Source organism: Melanerpes formicivorus, unplaced genomic scaffold, assembly GCF_026170545.1.
Source record: "Melanerpes formicivorus ecotype bairdi unplaced genomic scaffold, bMelFor1.0.p_v2 SCAF_66, whole genome shotgun sequence".
Classification (NCBI taxonomy): Eukaryota; Metazoa; Chordata; class Aves; order Piciformes; family Picidae; genus Melanerpes; species Melanerpes formicivorus.
Window position 1 is genome coordinate 3,079,763 of NW_027142418.1, and position 18,396 is coordinate 3,098,158.

General features: G+C 44.6%; 1 protein-coding gene across 2 annotated transcripts in view; it reads right to left on the reverse strand.

Annotated features, from left to right (window-relative positions):
* PPARG (peroxisome proliferator activated receptor gamma) overlaps positions 1 to 18,396 on the reverse strand; it is an 85,277-nt gene that overhangs the window by 11,548 nt on the left and 55,333 nt on the right. For both annotated transcript variants that reach the window (XM_068162673.1, XM_068162674.1), the window contains exons 3-6: positions 16,426 to 16,595; positions 13,398 to 13,536; positions 6,405 to 6,604; positions 2,012 to 2,462 (exon numbers count right to left, since the gene is read on the reverse strand). In XM_068162673.1, coding sequence (XP_068018774.1) covers positions 2,012 to 2,462; positions 6,405 to 6,604; positions 13,398 to 13,536; positions 16,426 to 16,595 — 960 coding nt within the window. The remainder of the gene's footprint in view (positions 1 to 2,011; positions 2,463 to 6,404; positions 6,605 to 13,397; positions 13,537 to 16,425; positions 16,596 to 18,396) is intronic.

An 18,396-nucleotide genomic window follows, 5' to 3' on the forward strand; every position in this document is an offset into this window, starting at 1 on the left:
AGAGGTCTTTTTTCATCCCAAATGATTCTGTGACTCTGTGCTCTTAAGTGAAGCTATACCTCACACCACAGATGCACTCTCACAGCCTGTTTGCTTTTCACACAATAGCATGTGGTTGTTGGGGTTGATTACTCCAAAATAATTTAGTAACAGAATACTCCACATTGCTCTGTAGAGGATCTGAATTCAGAGCATTCAGCACATTCTTCCTGTTGATAGCTGCAGTGCCATTTGAAGCCAAAATACACACCAAGCAGTAGGGTAAGATTCTCTTTGTGCAACACCACTAACTTGATAATGCTGGCCAGAGTAAAGACCTTCAGTGTGACCTGAAATGGATATCTGCTAGCTCACATTCGTGGTGGAAGGGTTTCTGAGTGAACTAAAGCTGGGTAGCAGTCACTAATGCACAACTTACAATACCTACCTCACCTCAGGAGCAATTAGAGCATACTGACTGCCCTTAAAAAGCTGAAAATTCAGAGTCTTTTTTTAAAGGCAGTGTTAAATGCTTGTAGGCTGATACCTGGGCTTTCAGCTTTATGCTTTGCTCAAAGCATTAATGCACAAAGATTCAACACTAACAGAGCAGCTGAGTAAATCCAAACAGAGCTGACACACAAGACAAGTTTTCCTCAGGCATTAGGAGGCTACAGTTTTCCTGAGAAAGGCATTCTTCTCCTCCCCTCCTTTTCAAGGCAGACAAAACCTTGCACGTGTGAAAACCCAACAACAGCTATGGAAAACCTCCCCATAACCATCCTGAAAAACAAAGGCCATGTAGGTTGTGAAGCAGTTCTGGAGTCACAGCTACTTGGGGACAATTAGCCAGCCACACAACCTAATTGCAGGCTTCCAAATGCCTCATCCAGAATCTTAACTTTCAGAAATTCCTGCCAGTGCAATTCCACCCTTCCTGTTTTCAGCCAGATAGTCCTGATTTTGTTTTCTCATGAAAAGAGCTGCTGACTCAGCAGCATTTCCAGCTCTGTCATTGGTAGCAGGTCACTTACATTTTCAGTTTCTGCTTGAAACTGAAAAAAAACACCTAATAATTGGGCAAACAACATCAAGAAAGCTGAAAATTGATGAAAGTGTTCCTATAGGTAAGTGAACTCGCTTCTATTTTGTAGTGCTGAGCACTTCTCCTGTTCAGACAGGAATGATGAAACGTGTCAATTCTGTTATATGAAAATGTAGAATCCCAGAATAGAATCCCAGAATTGTTTTGGTTGGTAAAGACCTTTAAGATCATTAAACCCAACCACTCTCTAATTCTGCCAAGGCTGGAATGGGTTGCCCAGGGAGGTGGTGGAGTCACCATCTCTGGAGGTGTCTCTTCCTAAGAAGAGACTTGATGGGGTGCTTGGTGCCATGGTTTAGTTGATTAGATAGTATTGGATGACAGGTTGGACTTGATGATCTCAAAGGTCTCTTCCAACCTGGTCTGGTCTGGTCTGGTCTGGTCCATTCCATTCCATTCCATTCCATTCCATTCCATTCCATTCCATTCCATTCCATTCCATTCCATTCCATTCTCTACTCTACTCTACTCTACTCTACTCTACTCTACTCTACTCTACACTAATCCACGTCCCTCAGCACCTCATCTTTGTGTCTTTTAAACACCTCCAGGGATGGAGATTCAACTCCCTCCCTGAGGAGCCTCTTGCAGTGAGAATCCTTTTGGTGAATCAGAGAATTGTCAGGGTTGGAAGGCACCTCAAGGATCATCCAGTTCCAACCCCCCTGCCATGGCCAGGGACACCTCACACTACAACAGGCTGCTCACAGCCCCATCCATCCTGGCTGCAAAAACCTCCAGGGATGAGGCTTCCACCACCCCCCTGGGCAACCTGTTCCGGTCTCTCACCACCCTCTTTGGGAAGAACTTCTTCCTAACATCCAACCTGAATGTCCCCACTTGTAGTTTTGCTCCACTGCCCCTAGTCCTATCACTCCCTGACATCCTAAAAATAATATATTAAATATTAAATAAGGCAGCACTTACCTCCACTTAATATAATGACAGCTATAAATATTGCCAGGTCACTGTCATCTAATTCCAGTGCATTGAACTTCACAGCAAACTCAAACTTGGGTTCCATAAAGTCACAAAAAGGTTTCCTCAGGCTCTTCAGAAACTCCCGTGTCATGAATCCTTGTCCGTCAGATATAAGAACTCCATCTTTATTCATCAGAGAAGCCAGCAGAGTATATATGATCTCATGGACCCCGTATTTCAGGAGAGTTACTTGATCATTCAGGTCAAGATTCACAAAGCCTGGAATGTTCTTGGCAAATTCTGTTATCTCCTGCACCGCCTCCACTGAGCGAAACTGGCATCGCTGGAAAATGCGGATTGCCACCTCCTTGTTCTCCTCCTGCAGTGGGGACACGTGCTTGCACTTGATCTGATCTTCTCCCATCATTAAAGAGTTCATGTCATAAATAACAAAAGGCTAAAAAAAGAAAAAGGAGAAGACAATTGACTTTCAAATGTCCTTTCTAGGAGCGTTTGAATCCCGAGAAACAGAAGCAGCGTACAGAGATGCAACTCAGCAGAGACATTTATGAGGAATACACCAAAGGCAGTTGACCCCAAAGGGTTAAACCTTCATAAACCTGCTCAGATAAATATCCTCACAATGTTAAAGTGGTTTACAGAAAGGACAAGTAGCTCTGAAGGGCTTCTCACATCCTCTGAATCCTCCATTCTAAAACTCTGGCCGAGCCACGGAATGTGATCTAAAAATATCCATGATTTTTGCCCTCTTTTGTTGCTTGTTTGTTTGGGGGTTGTTTTAGACTGGTTCTGTAACAGCAGAATTCCAAGTTTGGAATGCTGCTTAATGAAAGATTAGAATGTTGCTCCTTTTACCTTAATTTTAAGGGCTTGTTTAAACCAGAATCTAATAAGTGTTCAGTGACCTGTTGGCACATCTGATGATATAACTCTTGTTTTGATTACAGTCCCATTTTGATTACTCCACATACTGTCACGTTCCTTTCAAGTCCTATTCTTCCAGAAAAGACTCCAATTAATGTCAACATTATTGTATTTTTTCTGCTAAATTTAACCTTTTGCTGATATTTCCTTCAAAAATAAGAAAGTCAGGATCTATTTCAACTCAAATAACCTGCCTATGGGAAAGGGAAAAAAAAAAACCAGCAACCCACAAATATGATGACAGGAATGGCAGCAGCACAATTCAGAACACAAGAATGAGCCTGACTGTGAAATAAACTCAACTGGAATAAATCAATTTTGAAAGGTGATTAGAAAAAAAGTAGTGCCAGGAAAACATTTCTTGGAATCTGGAAACAATTTGTTTCAGAATAGGCAGGAGAAGAGCCTGGTATTAAAGCAGCATTTAAGTGAGGATTCCTTGAATTTACCTGGTGAAATTTTGGCTATAAGGATTCAGGAGAACTTAGAATCTTATGTCTTATCCCTATTACAAGAGGGATATGAACATGCTGGAAGGTGTCCAGAGAAGGGCCACGAGGATGAGCAGAGGGCTGGAGCACCTTTCCTATGAGGACAGACTGAAAGAGTTGGAGCTGTTCAGTCTGGAGAAGAGAAGGCTCTGAGGTGACCTAGTTGTGGCCTTCCAGTATCTGAAGGGAGCCTACAAGAAGGCTGGGGAGGGACTTGTCAGGATCTCAGGGAGTGATAGGACTAGGGGGAATAGAATGAAGCTGGAGGTGGGGAGATTCAGGCTGGATGTGAGGAGGAGGTTCTTCCCCATGAGAGTGGTGAAGCCCTGGAATGACTTGTCCAGGGAGGTGGTTGAGGCCCCATCCCTGGAGGTGTTTAAGCCCAGGCTGGATGAGGCTTTGGCCAGGCTGATCTAGTGTGGGGTGTCCCTGCCCATGGCAGCAGGGTTGGAACTAGATGATCCTTGTCACTAGTACTATGATACTATGTCAACTGAGCACTCTGTATCCCAGAAGAGGAGTTAGTTGTTGGAGTTTTGACACACTTCACTTAGCATATCCAATCGTTTCCAGTTAGAGCAGATAACACAGCAATTGAAAAAGGACATGTCATTTAATCCAGGCTCACAGTTTGATGTTCCAGCGCACAAAGTGCTCTGGAGTTCAAATAACATAGAAGCTGTAGCCATCACCTCAAGGGAGGTGATTCTTCCCCTCTACTCTGCTCTGGTGAGACCCCACCTGGAGCACTGTGTCCAGTTCTGGAGCCTCTATTACAAGAAGGATCTGGAGGTGCTGGAACTTGTCCAGGGAGGGCCACAAGGATCATCAGAGGGCTGGAGCTCCACTCCTATGGAGATAGACTGAGAGAGTTTGGGCTATTCACTCTGGAGTGGAGATGGTTCTGAGGAGACCGAATTGTGGCCTTCCAGTGTCTGAAGGGGGCTACAAGAAAGCTGGGGAGGGACTTTTGAGGGTGCCAGGGAGTGATAGGACTGGAGGGGATGGAACAAAACTAGAAATGGGTAGATTGAGATTGGATGTTAGGAAGAAGTTGTTCCCCATGAGGGTGGTGAGAGACTGGCACAGGTTGCCCAGGGAGGTGGTGGAAGCCTCATCCCTGGAGGCTTTTGCAGCCAGGCTGGATGTGGCTGTGAGCAACCTGCTGTAGTGTGAGGTGTCCCTGGCCATGGCAGGGGGCTTGGAACTGGCTGATCCTTGAGGTCCCTTTCAACCCTGACAAATCTATGATTCTATGATTATTTAAGGAAAAAAACCCAGCACCAAAATAACCAAAGAACAACAACAACAACAATAAAAAAACCCAGCCCAAACTGAACCACAACCCCAAAAATCTACCAAGAAACCCACAGATTTAAAAACTGACCTCACAGGGGCAATGCTTTTGTTGCTTAAATACCTTTGTGCTTCTACTTAAAATGAAAGAAATGATTAGCAACTGGAAACAATAACACAATAAAGGAATGATGTCTTAAGAGATCCTTCTGATTAGATGGCACTTGTAACACTAAATATATCACAGTGATTCACTTCAGAAACTCTCTCTATCATTTTTTTTTTTTGGTGACCAGATGCATTTATCTGATTCAGGAAAACCCAATGAAATGCAGGAAGTCATCAGGGCACCATGAGAATAAATATCACAGTTAGGGTATGAAGAAGAGTATTTTGGGGGGTACAGCTGACACTGATAACATGCTGTGGTAATACGGCATGGCACGGCTGCTTGAATAACACAGCAACCAATTCCTGACAGCTAGATGGTCATCTTAAACAGATAGTGTGGAAGATAACCTTTGGTGAAGGAGAAGGAAAATGGGAAGAGTGGATCAGAGAATACAAAAAGGTTAAGATGACCTTCAAATTCTTGTACTGGTTTCAACTATTTTATTAGGTGAACTTGGCGTTTTTTCAAATGATGTTTACTTATCCTATCTGAAAACATTTCCTGTGTTTCAGACACAGCTTGAAAGATGGAACTGCCAACAACAAAGTTGCCTTCCCCCAGCCCCCCCCTTTTCTTTTGTTAAAAAAAGAAAAGAAAAAGGAAAAAGAAAAAAGGAAGATGTGTTGTCAATGTGGTCAAATATTTTAGTTGAAGAAAGGAAGGGAGGAATGAAGAGAGAAAGGGAGGAAAGAAGGGGGGGGAAAGAAAGAAAGGAAGAGAGGAAGAGAAAGGAAGGGAAGAAGAGAAAGGAAGGGAGGAAAGAAGAAAGGAAGGGAGGAAAGAAGAAAGGAAGGGAGGAAAGAAGAAAGGAAGGGAGGAAAGAAGAAAGGAAGGGAGGAAAGAAGAAAGGAAGGGAGGAAAGAAGAAAGGAAGGGAGGAAAGAAGAAAGGAAGGGAGGAAAGAAGAAAGGAAGGGAGGAAAGAAGAAAGGAAGGGAGGAAAGAAGAAAGGAAGGGAGGAAAGAAGAAAGGAAGGGAGGAAAGAAGAAAGGAAGGGAGGAAAGAAGAAAGGAAGGGAGGAAGAGAAAGAAAGAGAAAGAAAATAAAAGAAAGAGAAAGAGAAAAAGAAAATAGAAAGAAATAGAAATGAAGAGAAAGAAAAGAGAAAGAAAGAGAAATTAAGAGAAAGAAAGAGAAAGGAAGAGAAAGGAAGAGAAAGAAAGAGAAAGAAAATAGAAAGAAAAAGAAAGAGAAAGAGAAAGAAAGAGAAAGAAAGAGAAAGAAAGAAAGGAAGAGAAAGAAAGAGAAAGGAAGAGAAAGAAAAAGAAAGAAAGATAAAGGAAGAGAAAGAAAGAGAAAGAGAAAGAGGAAGAAAGGACAAAAGAGAAAGAAAGAGGAAGAAAGGAAGAAAGAAGAAGAAAGAGGAAGAAAGAAAGAGAAATAAGAGAGAGAAAGAGAAAGAGAAAGAAAGAGAGAAAGAGAGAGAAAGAAAGAGAAAGAAGGAAAGAAAGAGAAAGAAAGAAAGAAACCCCAACAAAAACAACGGAGGGAACTAACTGATTTGTCTGTCGTCTTTCCTGTCAAGATTGCCCTCGCCTTGGCTTTGGTCAGAGGGAAGGACTTTATGTATGAGTCATACAAATGCTTGGCGAGCGCTCGCAGATCAGCAGATTCGGGGTTTAACTGGTCGATGTCGCTGGAAATCTCTGCCAAGAGCTTCTCCTTCTCCGCTTGTGGCATTCGCCCAAACCTGATGGCTGAAGAAGATGACAAGCAATTACTACAGCTACAGTTGCACCTAGAAGAAGTGACTTTGAGTGGCTCTTAATGTCACCTTTTGTTAGGAGATCTTGAAGTTCTGACTAGAAGAGTGTTTAGGCAAGCCAGCAAAAGATGGTTTCCTCCAGCAACACAGGCAAACCAGCTTGAAGTGCTTGAAAGAAATGTAAACAAACAAATCCCAGAGAGAAAAATCTGTGTGCCCCAACAGCTGGATTACAGATCTTGCTTAGAAATGCAAACCTGTTTTCAGCTCACCTGACAGAGTCGGTGAAACCCACTCCAAGCTAAATAAAATGTAAAGAATCTTGAAGATATTCAAATGCTTAGGGGAGGAACCACCTTTTGGTCTCCTGTTCCTCTGGGCACATTACCATATGGATCTCAGCTTCTTCATTTGTTTGGAAACAAAATGCCTACGTGCCCTGCAGGAATAAATTCCTAAATAGTTCAACACAATTTAATGTACCAAGTGCTAGAAAATGATACCAGAGGAATTAAGGAATGAGAAAGAAGGTTGTGTTGGGAATAAAAAAGCCAGAAAAGGTTGAGTAGTTCTTTGTGATGACTCTATGGAAGAACAGGAAATAGTTCTGCCTAGTTGGATCATAGAATTATAGAATCAATAAGGTTGGAAAATACCTCAGAGATCATCAAGTCCAACCTGTCACCCAACACCTCATGACTAACTAAGCCATGGCTCCAAGTGCCACATCTAATCCCCTCTTGAACACCTCCAGGGATGGTAACACCACCACCTCCCTGGGCAGCACATTCCAATGGCTAACACCTCTCTCTGTGAAGAACTTTCTCCTCATCTCCAGCCTAAACCTCCCCTGGCACAGCTTGAGACTGTGTCCTCTTGTTCTGGTGCTGGTTGCCTGGGAGAAGAGACCAACCCTCACCTGGCTACAACCTCCTTTCAGGTAGTTGTAGACAGCAATAAGGTCTCCCCTGAGCCTTCTCTTCTCCAGGCAGTGATCTCCCATATGCTCAGTACCAGGCTGTGAAACGGCTTTTATACCTGTGTACTCACTATCCAAGACACCAGGGAGACCTTAGAGCAGCCTTGAGTACCTGAAGGGAGCCTACAAGAAAGCTGGGGAGGGTCTTTTTACAAGGGCTTGTAGTGATGAGGGGGGATGGCTTTGGGCTGGAAGAGGGGAGATTGAGACTGGAGATTAGGAAGAAATTATTTCCAGTGAGAGTGGTGAGGCACTGGAACAGGTTGCCCAGGGAAGTTTTGGATGTCCCCTCCCTGGAGGTGTTCAAGGCCAGGTTGGATGAGGCCTTGAGTAACCTTGAAGGTGTCCCTGCCCGTGGCAGGAGCTTTGGAGCTAGATGACCTTTAAGGTCCCTTCCAACCTAAACCATTTAACGAACCTCTGGTAACACAGGTTGCCCAGGGAAGTTGTGGATGCCCTCTCTCTGTTCAAGGCCAGAAGGATGAGGCTTTAAGCAAGCTGGTGTAGTGGAAGTTGTCCCTGCCCCATAGCAGGGGCGGTTGGAACTAGCTGACCTTTAAGGTCCCTTCCAACCCAAACCATTCTATGATTCTATGATTCATATGGAGATTGACTGGGAACTTGTTTCAAATGAGCCATCAAGATCAAGATCAAGATCAAGGCTGATTTCTCATGGGGTATTTCAGTAAGCAGAATTGATCTTGTAATGAAAGCAAACCAGAAGGAAAGAACATCCAAACAAAAACCTGATGGAAGGTGTGAAGGTTTGTTATTTTGGTCTCAGGAGGAAATAGAAATACTACACATATTTTCCCTGGATGAAGTAAAAGGGCTGTGAAGGTCATACCTATGAAGGATTATCCTAGGGGGGTGTGTTTTGGAAACGACCAGCCACTCTCTTTTTATGAGTTTGCTTGCAGCATGCTGACAAACAAACCCCAACACTTTATCTCAAGAGGAAATGATTGTGCCAGAAAACATCATAACCCTGGTTTGTCACCTATTCTATTTATTGATCAGTTCTCTCATTTCATGGCTGTAGAAGCAAGGTGGTTTAATTTTACCACTGTGCTACATTCCTCCTTCAGCAAACTCACTCTCTGAATGGTGCTTGCTTGGGTACTCTTAAGAGTAACATGTCAGAATAAAAAGCATCCTGAAAGGAAACTCCTTTAGATACTCACCATCTCATAGACTACATTGGGTTGGAAGGGACCCTCAGAGGTCATCTTGTCCAACCCCCCTGCAGTCAGTGGGGACATCTCCAGCCAGATCAGGCTGTCCAAGGCCATAGCAAGTCTGATCTTAAATGTCTCCAGGGATGGTGCTTCCAACACATCCCTGGGCAACCTGCTTTTCACCACCTTCACTGTGAGGAATTTCCTCCTAATGTCCAACTTAAATCTCCCCTGCTTCAGTTTCAAACTATTCCCTTCTGCCCTACCACCACAAGCCCTTCTAAATAATCCCTCCCCAGCCTTCCTGTAGGTATTGAAATGCAGCTCTAAAGTCTTTCAATTAAAAAAAAAGAGAATCAAACTGTTGGCAGCATAATAAAGTTAAAACATTGTTACATGCAGGTTGTAAGAAGTTGTTGCAGGGGCATATAACCAAATAGGGGGGCAAGAAAGCGTTTAAAATAATACTATAGCTACTATAAAGTCTGAAAGGTTAATTAGAAGTCCCTGTGGAGCAGTGCAGCAGTGCAGACATTTCTTAAATTCATATTTTCATGAAGAGCTGTTATGTTCTTCACCACCTTTGGTTTCAGGTTCATAGGAATTGTATTTGATTAAGCTGTCCCCTTATCAAGTGTGCATTTAGCAGCAGCTTCATCAGTGGAAAAAAATAATCATCACAGAATAGAACCATGGAATGCACCACCTTGCTGGGCAGCCTGTTCCAGGGTCTCACCACCCTCACTGGAAAGAATTTCTTCCTAGTCTCCAGTCCAAATCTCCTCTCTTCCAGAAGCACTGCTACCAAATGTGACTCAGAATTATGAGGAAGCCTTATAATACCAAGCTTCCTTTGAAAGAAAATGAGCAGGTGTGTTGTTAGATGGTAAACTGGGCAACAGGCATTTATTCCTGTTCTTGAATGCTTGCATGCTGCATTCAGAACTGAGCTAGCTGGAAGAATGGAAGCTGACTCCTCGCACCCAGAGCTATGACATCCATGTCAAACCAGGCCAAACTCCCTGTTGTTATCTCAGACTGCACTAAGTGATTAGCTAATCAAAGCTGCATGGCGGGGCTGGTGGGGGAGTTATTTTTTGCTGGCATGAAGTACCCATCCTTGGTTGAACAACCCATGGATGCATGGTTGCCAGCCCTTAGCTCACACCTCTGGCTCTCACTAATATTAGCAGAGTCTGCAGGTAGCAGATAGGACTAAAATGTCTTCTACACAGATGAATTAACTTCACTAAGAAAGGAAATGAGATCTTACTGTCTTATCTTTTGTGACCAGCAGGACCAGGGAAGTGTTTGTGCCCCTGTACTTGGCATTGGTGAGGCTGCATCTCAAATACTGGCTTCAGTTTTGGATCCCTCACTACAAGAAGGACACTGAGGTGCTGCAGTATGTTGAGAGAAGAGCAACAGAGATTGCAAAGGATCTGCAGAACAGGTCTGGTGAGGAACAACTGAGGAAGCTGGGGTTGTTCAGTCTGAAGAGAAGGCTCACTGCTCTCTACAGCTCCCCAAAAGGTTGCAGCGAGTTGGGGCTTGGTCTCTTTTCCCTAGTATCAGGCAATAGACCAAGAGGAAATGGCCTGAAATTGTGCCAGGGGAGGTTTAGGTTGAAGATTTGGAAAAATTTCTTTCCTGCAAGTGTGGTCAGGCATTGGAACAGGCTGCCTAGGGAGGTGGTGGAGTCATCTGCCCTGGTCATAGGTGTGGCATTTCTGGACATTGTTTAATGGCCACAGCAGTCTTAGGTTGAAGGTTGGACTCAATCTTAGAGGGATTTTCCAATCTGGTCTTGTAGGAGGTGTCCCTTGCCCATAGCAGGGGGTGGGAAGTAGATGTTCTTTAAGGTCCTTTCCAACACAAAATCGTGCTTTGATTCTATGAAATCGTCTGCTTTGTGGTACATCAGAATACAATCTGAGCAACTAAGGGTTAAGAGCAGAAGAGCTCTGTGGCTAGAGAAGGGAAGGAAAACAATATTTGAAGCATGAGAACACTACTGTCTTTTTTAACCTTCACCCAAGTGGTATGTAGCATTTATATGTGAAAAAATGTGGCTGTAGCTGCTAAGTGTCTCCCTGCATCCCCTGGTTTTGTAAGTGCCTGTTTGTGTGTCTGTGCAAAGGCAGCCATGGATTGGAACCTTCAGGCGCAAGGAATCCACATTCTGATTCCAACAGTGGAAGTTTCAGTACTCAAATGGGCAAACTTTAACCAGTAGATGTAATACAGAAACGTGTCTCGGTGCCACTGACTGTTGCTCTTCTCTGCATGCTCCTTCATCCTCTGCCCTGGCAGTGGCTGAGCAGGAAGACATGGCAGGTGAAATGTTAATGTAAAGAATATTTCTTGGGCCCTTTATGTTACTAAGCCAGAGAGACCAGTCTTGGCTTTCCCCTTCTTGACAGAGCTGCACATGGTTCCCATTGACTTAATTTGGAGCAGTGTTGCTAAGTTATGAGAGAATTTGGCATGCGCCTCGAAAAGAATATTAATAAAGCCTCCTGAATTGCTATTAAAATGCCCACAGTAGCACTGCAGAATTAGATTTATTCTTAAGTGTTGCTGCTGCATCCCAGGAACTTGAAAACCATATTTTCTATGAGGGAAAGATTTCCCAGAGCAATTTACATTCAGTTCATGTATTAACTTTGCAAACCACAGTTGAGTTTTCCTCTTGGGGACTCTGCACTCCTTTTTTTTTTTTCCCTCCCCTTTTTATATTGAAAATAATGAATGTTCTAAAAAAAAAACCAAAACCCAAACCACAAAGACATTATTTTCCCAGTCATGTTTGCAATTCTTTACCCTTAAAATTACATAAGTCTCTCTGTTATGACATTTAAATCCTGTTTTCACTCTGCTTTGCCAAAGCAAGGCAGCAGCAAAGAAAAATAAAGATCTTCATTAGGGTCTTTCTGTCCAAATATTTGTGAAGCATTTCCAGAGGAACTGAGACATGAAATTGAAAGTTCAGGAGGGACTTGCGTCTAGGTGCTGGGCAAGACAGGAGGAGCATGAGCTGCTCAGTGCTGTCTGCTCACCTGCTGGGCAGAAGGCAATCACAGAACCACACACCACCGTTGCAATCTAAGATTACAACATATTCAAGATGGAAATGCTGCCAACGGTTCACAGATGGGAAGGGGCTTCACCTCTGGATGGTGGAGGGGGTAAGACAGTGCATATTACACAGGAATCACAGCTAGACACACTATATGATGAGAGGCTGAGAGCTGAATGAGCATGCTAAGGAACACTACGCTCCTACTTACCACACATTGCAATCTATGCCCAGATGTGGGTATCCTAGGAAGGAGGACAGGTTGGTTTTAAAACAGTACAAGGTCTGGCCCAGTCATTAAAGTATGTTGTGTTCTAGGTTGAGGAGGTGTTAACTAGTGATGCTAACAGCCCATGCATCACATTTAAGGAGGCTAGTATTCACAAAGTGTCAGCAAACTTCCCTAGGCCATTTTTCATAGTTAAAGTTGAGTCTTCTGCTTACAGGAAAAGGGAGCTACAGCATGGAAAAGAGCCTTGCCAGAAAATAAGACAATGAACTGAAAAATAACAGTAACAGTAGGAGTATGGGGCAGGAAGAACAAGCAACAGTGTCATGACCAAGAATGATGGAGAGTAAAACCAACTTATATAGTGTGGATTGTACTGATAAGCGCAGACCTCTGCCTGTCTGATTTTGTGTGGCAGTTTTAGGCTGATGCCTAGGAAATTTTCCACAGGTCTTGAGTAGAAAAGTGGTAGAGTGCAAATAAATTGCCATTGGATGCAAAAGAAAAACAATGGCAAGGCCTAAATGATCCCATCGGTCTGATGACTAACATAAAATGAGTTGTATAAACTATTTTTCTCTCTTTTTGGCTTCATCACTCTGGCAGATACCAGCTGGTTGCTTCTGCTGGCTTGCTGACCTTGGCTGCCTTTCTTTTGTGGTGGCTAAGTACTAACAAGGTACTCTTTGCTTTTCTCCTCTTTCTTTTCCCCTTGTCTAGGGGGTAGAGGGAGAAGCTGTTGGTAACCCCTTGGTTTTGTCCAGGGGAGTTCTTGTGTTGTTTATAAACTGTACATCTATGTACCCACCCAGGGAGGTGGTGCAGTCACTGTCCCTGGAGGTGTTCAAGAGGAGATTGGATGTGGCACTTGGTGCCATGGTCTAGTCATGAGGTCTGTGTTGATAGGTTGGACTTAATGATCCTCGAGGTCTCTTCCAACCTTAGTTATACTGTGATACTGTGATACTGTAACTATTGTATCTTTGGTACATATTCACTGCATTTCACATTTCTAGGTGGTAGTTCTGCTTGTAGATAGAGCTTCATTTGCTTTCCAATTGAGCTGGCCTGGCAATTTTACTCTGTGTGTGTGTGTGTGTGTGTAATTTCAACCCACCGCATTTTGACACTGAAAGCAATCTCCAATCGTATGCCTCGCCTCCTGACCTCACTCTCTCTGCTGCACGTTTCCAAACTGCCTAGTGTCAAGAAATAGAAGGCTGTAGGTGTCCAAGCAGCACACTAAGTGAACAGGTTGGTGTTTGGTGTTATTTTTCCAGCTGAAGCAGTGCTGGTTCTAGATCTGCCCGGGGCACTTACCGTTGTGCGACATCCCCACGGCGAGGCACTTCTGGAACCTGCAGTACTGACATTTGTTTCTGCTCTTCTTGTGGATGCGGCAGTTCAGATCACATCTGTCATAAATTAGCTTTAACCTGATGGTTCTTCGAAAGAAGCCCTGGAGAAACACAAAAGCATGTAAAAGGTGGCATGGAAGGCCAATGGCATCTTGGCTGGAGCACAAGCCCCATGAGGAGAGGCTGAGGGAGCTGGGGTTGCTTAGCCTGGAGAAGAGGAGGCTCAGGGGAGACCTTATTGCTGTCTACAACTACCTGAAGGGAGGTTGTAGCCAGGTGGGGGTTGGTCTCTTCTCCCAGGCAAGCAGCACCAGAACAAGAGAACACAGTCTCAAGCTGTGCCAGGGGAGCTTTAGGCTGGATGTTAGGAAGAAGTTCTACACAGAAAGAGAGACTGGCCATTGGAATGTGCTGCCCAGGGGGGTGGTGGAGTCATTGTCCCTGGAGATGTTTAAGAGGAGACGGGATGAGACACTTGATGCCATGGTTTAGTTGATTAGATGGTGTTGGGTAATAGGTTGGACTTTATGATCTTGAAGGTCTTTTCCAACCTGGTTAATATTATTCTATCAGGAATAGTGTGTTCAAGAGGGGATTGGATGTGGCACTTGGTGCCATGGTTTAGTCATGAGGTCTGTGGTGACAGGTTGTACTTGATGATCTTTGAGGTCTCTTCCAACCTTGGTGATTCTCTGTGTGTGTGTGTGGCCAGCAGCACTAGGGATGGACTGCTGTCCTTGTGCTTGGCACTGGTGAGGCCTCACCTTGAGTGCTCTGTGTAGCTCTGGGCCCCTTGCTGCAAGAAAGATCTTGAGGTGCTGGAGTGGGTCCAGAGGAGAGCAACCAGACTGGGGAAGGGACTGAAGGGAAAGTCTGATGAGGAGAGGCTGAGGGAGCTGGGGGTGTTCAGTCTGGAGAAGAGGAGACTCAAGGGGGACCTTATCAGGCTCAACAACTACATGAAGGTAGTAAAGTGGGAGTCAGGCTCTTCTCTCAGGCAACTTGTGACAGGACAAGAGGGCATGGCCTGAAGTTGCACCAGGGGAGGTTTAGGTTGGATGGTAGGAAGCAATTTTCCTCACAGTGAATAATAATAATGGAACAAAGACAAGTCTTATTTATATAATGCACTGCAATTTAAGTCATTGTCAGCATACTTATTGCCACAATTATTAAGCTTTCTTTGGGGTTTTTAATATCTTCAAGAGAATGAAAATAGAGATAGGAATTCCACATTAAACTCTGCAATACATTTAACTCAGTGAATTATTAGTTTCATTCTCTGGCATTTCTTTACTTGCTCTTGAGGATGGTCAATTTTGACACCATTTTTTTTTTTCTTTGTTCTTTATGTGTTACAGATATTAACTTTTATTGGAGCATCACAGTACATTAGATGTTGGAAGAGAACTCAAGAGATCATCCAGTCCAACCCCTCCCTGCCAGAGCAGCATCACCCAGGGTAGTCTGCACAGCAATGCATCCAGGTGGGGTTGGAAAATCTCCAGAGAAGGAGACTCCACAACCTCTCTGGGCAGCCTGCTCCAGGGCTCTAGCACCCTCACTGCAAAGAAGTTTCTCCTCATGTTGAGCTGAAACCTTCTCTCTTCAAGTTTGTATCCGTTGTTCCTTGTCCTATTACTGTGCACCACTGAGAAGAGCTTGGCCCCCTCCACTTGACACCCACCCCTCAGATATTGATAGACATTGATTAGCTCCCCTCTCAGCCTTCTCTTCTCCAGACTAAACAGCCCCAGGGCTCTCAGTCTCTCTTCATAGGGGACATACTGAAGTGTTAAAATTTAGAGCTCCATTCTTTAATACCAGTAGTTCTTTCTGTAGTCCTCTAGATGTGTGTGAACTGGGTGAAGAAACAAATCAATCAGAATAAGAAAGTCTGAATTTACTCAGAGTATTGAGCTAGGGTGTTGGGCACAAGTCTGCTTTTGCTGTGTTCTGTGATTCTGTGAGTGACCTCCAAGACAGCAGGAATGAAATATAAATGCACAGCTGACACAACCAGAAGAAATGCACACAAATTTCTCATAGATCAGTAACATAAATAATTGAAAAGCACATTATATTTTAAAAACCTCCCACTTACCAAGTCATAAAATATATGCAGGATATGTGGAATACAGATCACAGGATGTTAGGGGTTGGAAGGGACCTCCAAGATCATTGAGTTCAACCCTTCTGCCAGAGCAGGATCATAGAATCCAGCACAGGTCACACAGGAACACATCCAGATGGGTCTTGAAAGTCTCCAGAGAAGGAGACTTCACAACCTCTCTGGGCAGCCTGTTCCAGTGCTCTGTGACCCTCACAGTGAAGAAGTTCCTCCTCATGTTGAGGTGGAACCCCCTGTGCTGTAGTTTCCATCCATTGCCCCTTGTCCTACCACAGGGAGCAACTGAGAAGAGCCTGTCCCCTCCCCTCTTGACACCCAGCCCTCAGATATTTATAGACATTAATCAGATTCCTTCTCAGTCTTCTCCTCTCCAGACTAAAAAGCCCCAGGTCTCTCAGTGCTCCAGTCCCTTCATCATCCTGCTAGCTTTCTGTTGGATGCTGTCTAGCAGATCCCTGTCCCTCTTGAACTGTGGAGCCCAGAACTGGACACAATATTCCAGGTGAGGTCTCACCAGGGCAGAGTAGAACCTCCCTCAATCTGCTGGCCACACTCCTCTTAATGCACCCCAGGATCCCATTGGCTTTCTTGGCCACAAGGGCACATTGCTGACCCATGGAGAACTTGTTGCCCACCAGCACTCCCAGGTCCTTCTCCACAGTGCTGCTGTCTAGCAGATCCCCTCCTAACCTATACTGCTGCAGTTTATTCTTCCTTCCCAAGTGCAGGACTCTGCACTTCTCCTGACTTAAAAGGAGAATTTTTTTTAAAGCACAGATCTCTGCTTTTGCCAAGTGATCATTCAGATGCAAATAATATCAAACCTTACTTCAGCACACTGAGGCTTGTGCCGACTCACCTTGCAGCCCTCGCACGCGTGCACGCCGTAATGGAAGCCGGAGGCCTTGTCCCCGCACACGCGGCACTCGATAGCCATGAGGGAGTTGGAAGACTCCTCGTGAGGTTTGTTGTACAGCTGAACTTTTTCTGAGAAGTAAGGGGGGGAAGGAGGCTCCATTTTGATTGCACCTGCGTGTAGAGAGAAGGTTTAAGTTATAAACTCACAGTGCAATTAAGTACATAGAAGAGACAGCAAGGAATAACCGCAAGCAATCACAGCAAACGTAGCTGGACTCCTAGCTCTGCTTCTCAACACAAAGCAAGCCTGAAACAGAGGATGTGAAGGGATGTAACCTGCAAAGAGCTGCTTCACTGGCAGCATGTGGGCTCAAAAATCTTGAAGAGTCATGGAATTGTTAGGGTTGGAAGGGACCTCAAGGATCATCCAGTTCCAACCCCTCTGCCATGGGCAGGGACACCTCACACTCGATCAGGTTGCTCAGAGCCACATCCAGCCTGGCCTGGATTCTGAAGGAGAAAGTGCATTAGAGATTCAGTTTGCAGCTCTGTAGTGCAGAATGATTTGAAGATAGGGGTATTAAAAATTTACATATGGAGAAGCCACACTTGCAAGTCCTTACTTTTCTCACTGCCTGACCTTGCTGTGTTGCTTTTAAGGTGTTGAGAGCTACTGCAGAGAGGAGGACTGGAGTTTGTAGTTTAAAACTAAATTAAAATTGACTAACAGACCTATAAATTTAGATTCATAGAATGCTTTGGGTTGGAAGGGACCTTGAAGATCTGCCATGGGCAGAGACACCTCCCACTAGCCTAAGTTGCTCTCATCCAACCTGGCCTTGAACACTTCCAGGGAGGGGGCATCCACAGCCTCCCTGGGCAACCTGTTCCACTGTCTCTCACCACCCTCACTGGAAAGAATTTCTTCCTAGTCTCCAGTCTAAATCCACCCTCCTCAAGCTTCAGTCCATTGCCCTTTGTCAAAATGTCCCTCCCTAGCTCTCCTGTAGCCTGCTTCAGGTATTGGAAGGCCTCTATAAGGTCTCCCCAGAGCTGCCTTTTCTCCAGGCTGAACAGCCTCAAATCTCACAGCCTGACATTCCTTTAAATATCCAATATATATAATCCAATAATATATTATTCAATTTCTCTTCTGGGAAACACTGTTCAACTTTGGATGTGGCTCAGAGACATGTTTTCTTTTCTGAGAGTTTGTAATTATGAGAGAATCGAGCTCAAACCAAAAAAGTACTGTGTCCAGTTCTGGGCTCCTCAACTTAAGAAGGACACTGAGACACTTGAATGTGTCCAGAGAAGGGCAACAAAGCTGGGGAGGGGTCTGGAGCACAGCCCTGTGAGGAGAGGCTGAGGAAGCTGGGATTGCTTAGCCTGGAGAAGAGGAGGCTCAGGGGAGACTTTCGTGCTCTCTACAACTACCTGAAGGGAGGTTGTAGCCAGGAGGGGGTTGGTCTCTTCTCCCAGGCAACCAGCACCAGAACAAGAGGACAGTGTCTCAAGCTGTGCCAGGGGAAGTTTAGGCTGGAGGTGAGGAGAAAGTTCTCCACAGAAAGAGAGATTGGCCATTGGAATGTGCTGCCCAGGGAGGTGGTGGAGTCAGCATCCCTGGAGGTGCTCAAGAGGGAATTGGATGTGGCACTTGAAGCCATGGCTTAGTTAGTCATGAGCTCTTGGGTGACAGGTTGGACTTGATGATCTCTGAGGTCATTTCCATCCTTATAGAATCAATGACTCTAAGTATCTTTAAATCAGTCATAACTGGTCATAGAAGAATGTCCCCCTGCTCACTGCAGGAGGGTCAGATAAGATGACCTTGAGGGTCCCTTCCAACCCAATGCCATCTGTGATTATGTTACATCAGAGCACACCTTGGGAGTGATGCAACAGATGCAGTGCTACAGTAAGATGAATATTTTTCTTCCCCAGATCGGTTACACTGGGCAAAGTTTTCTTC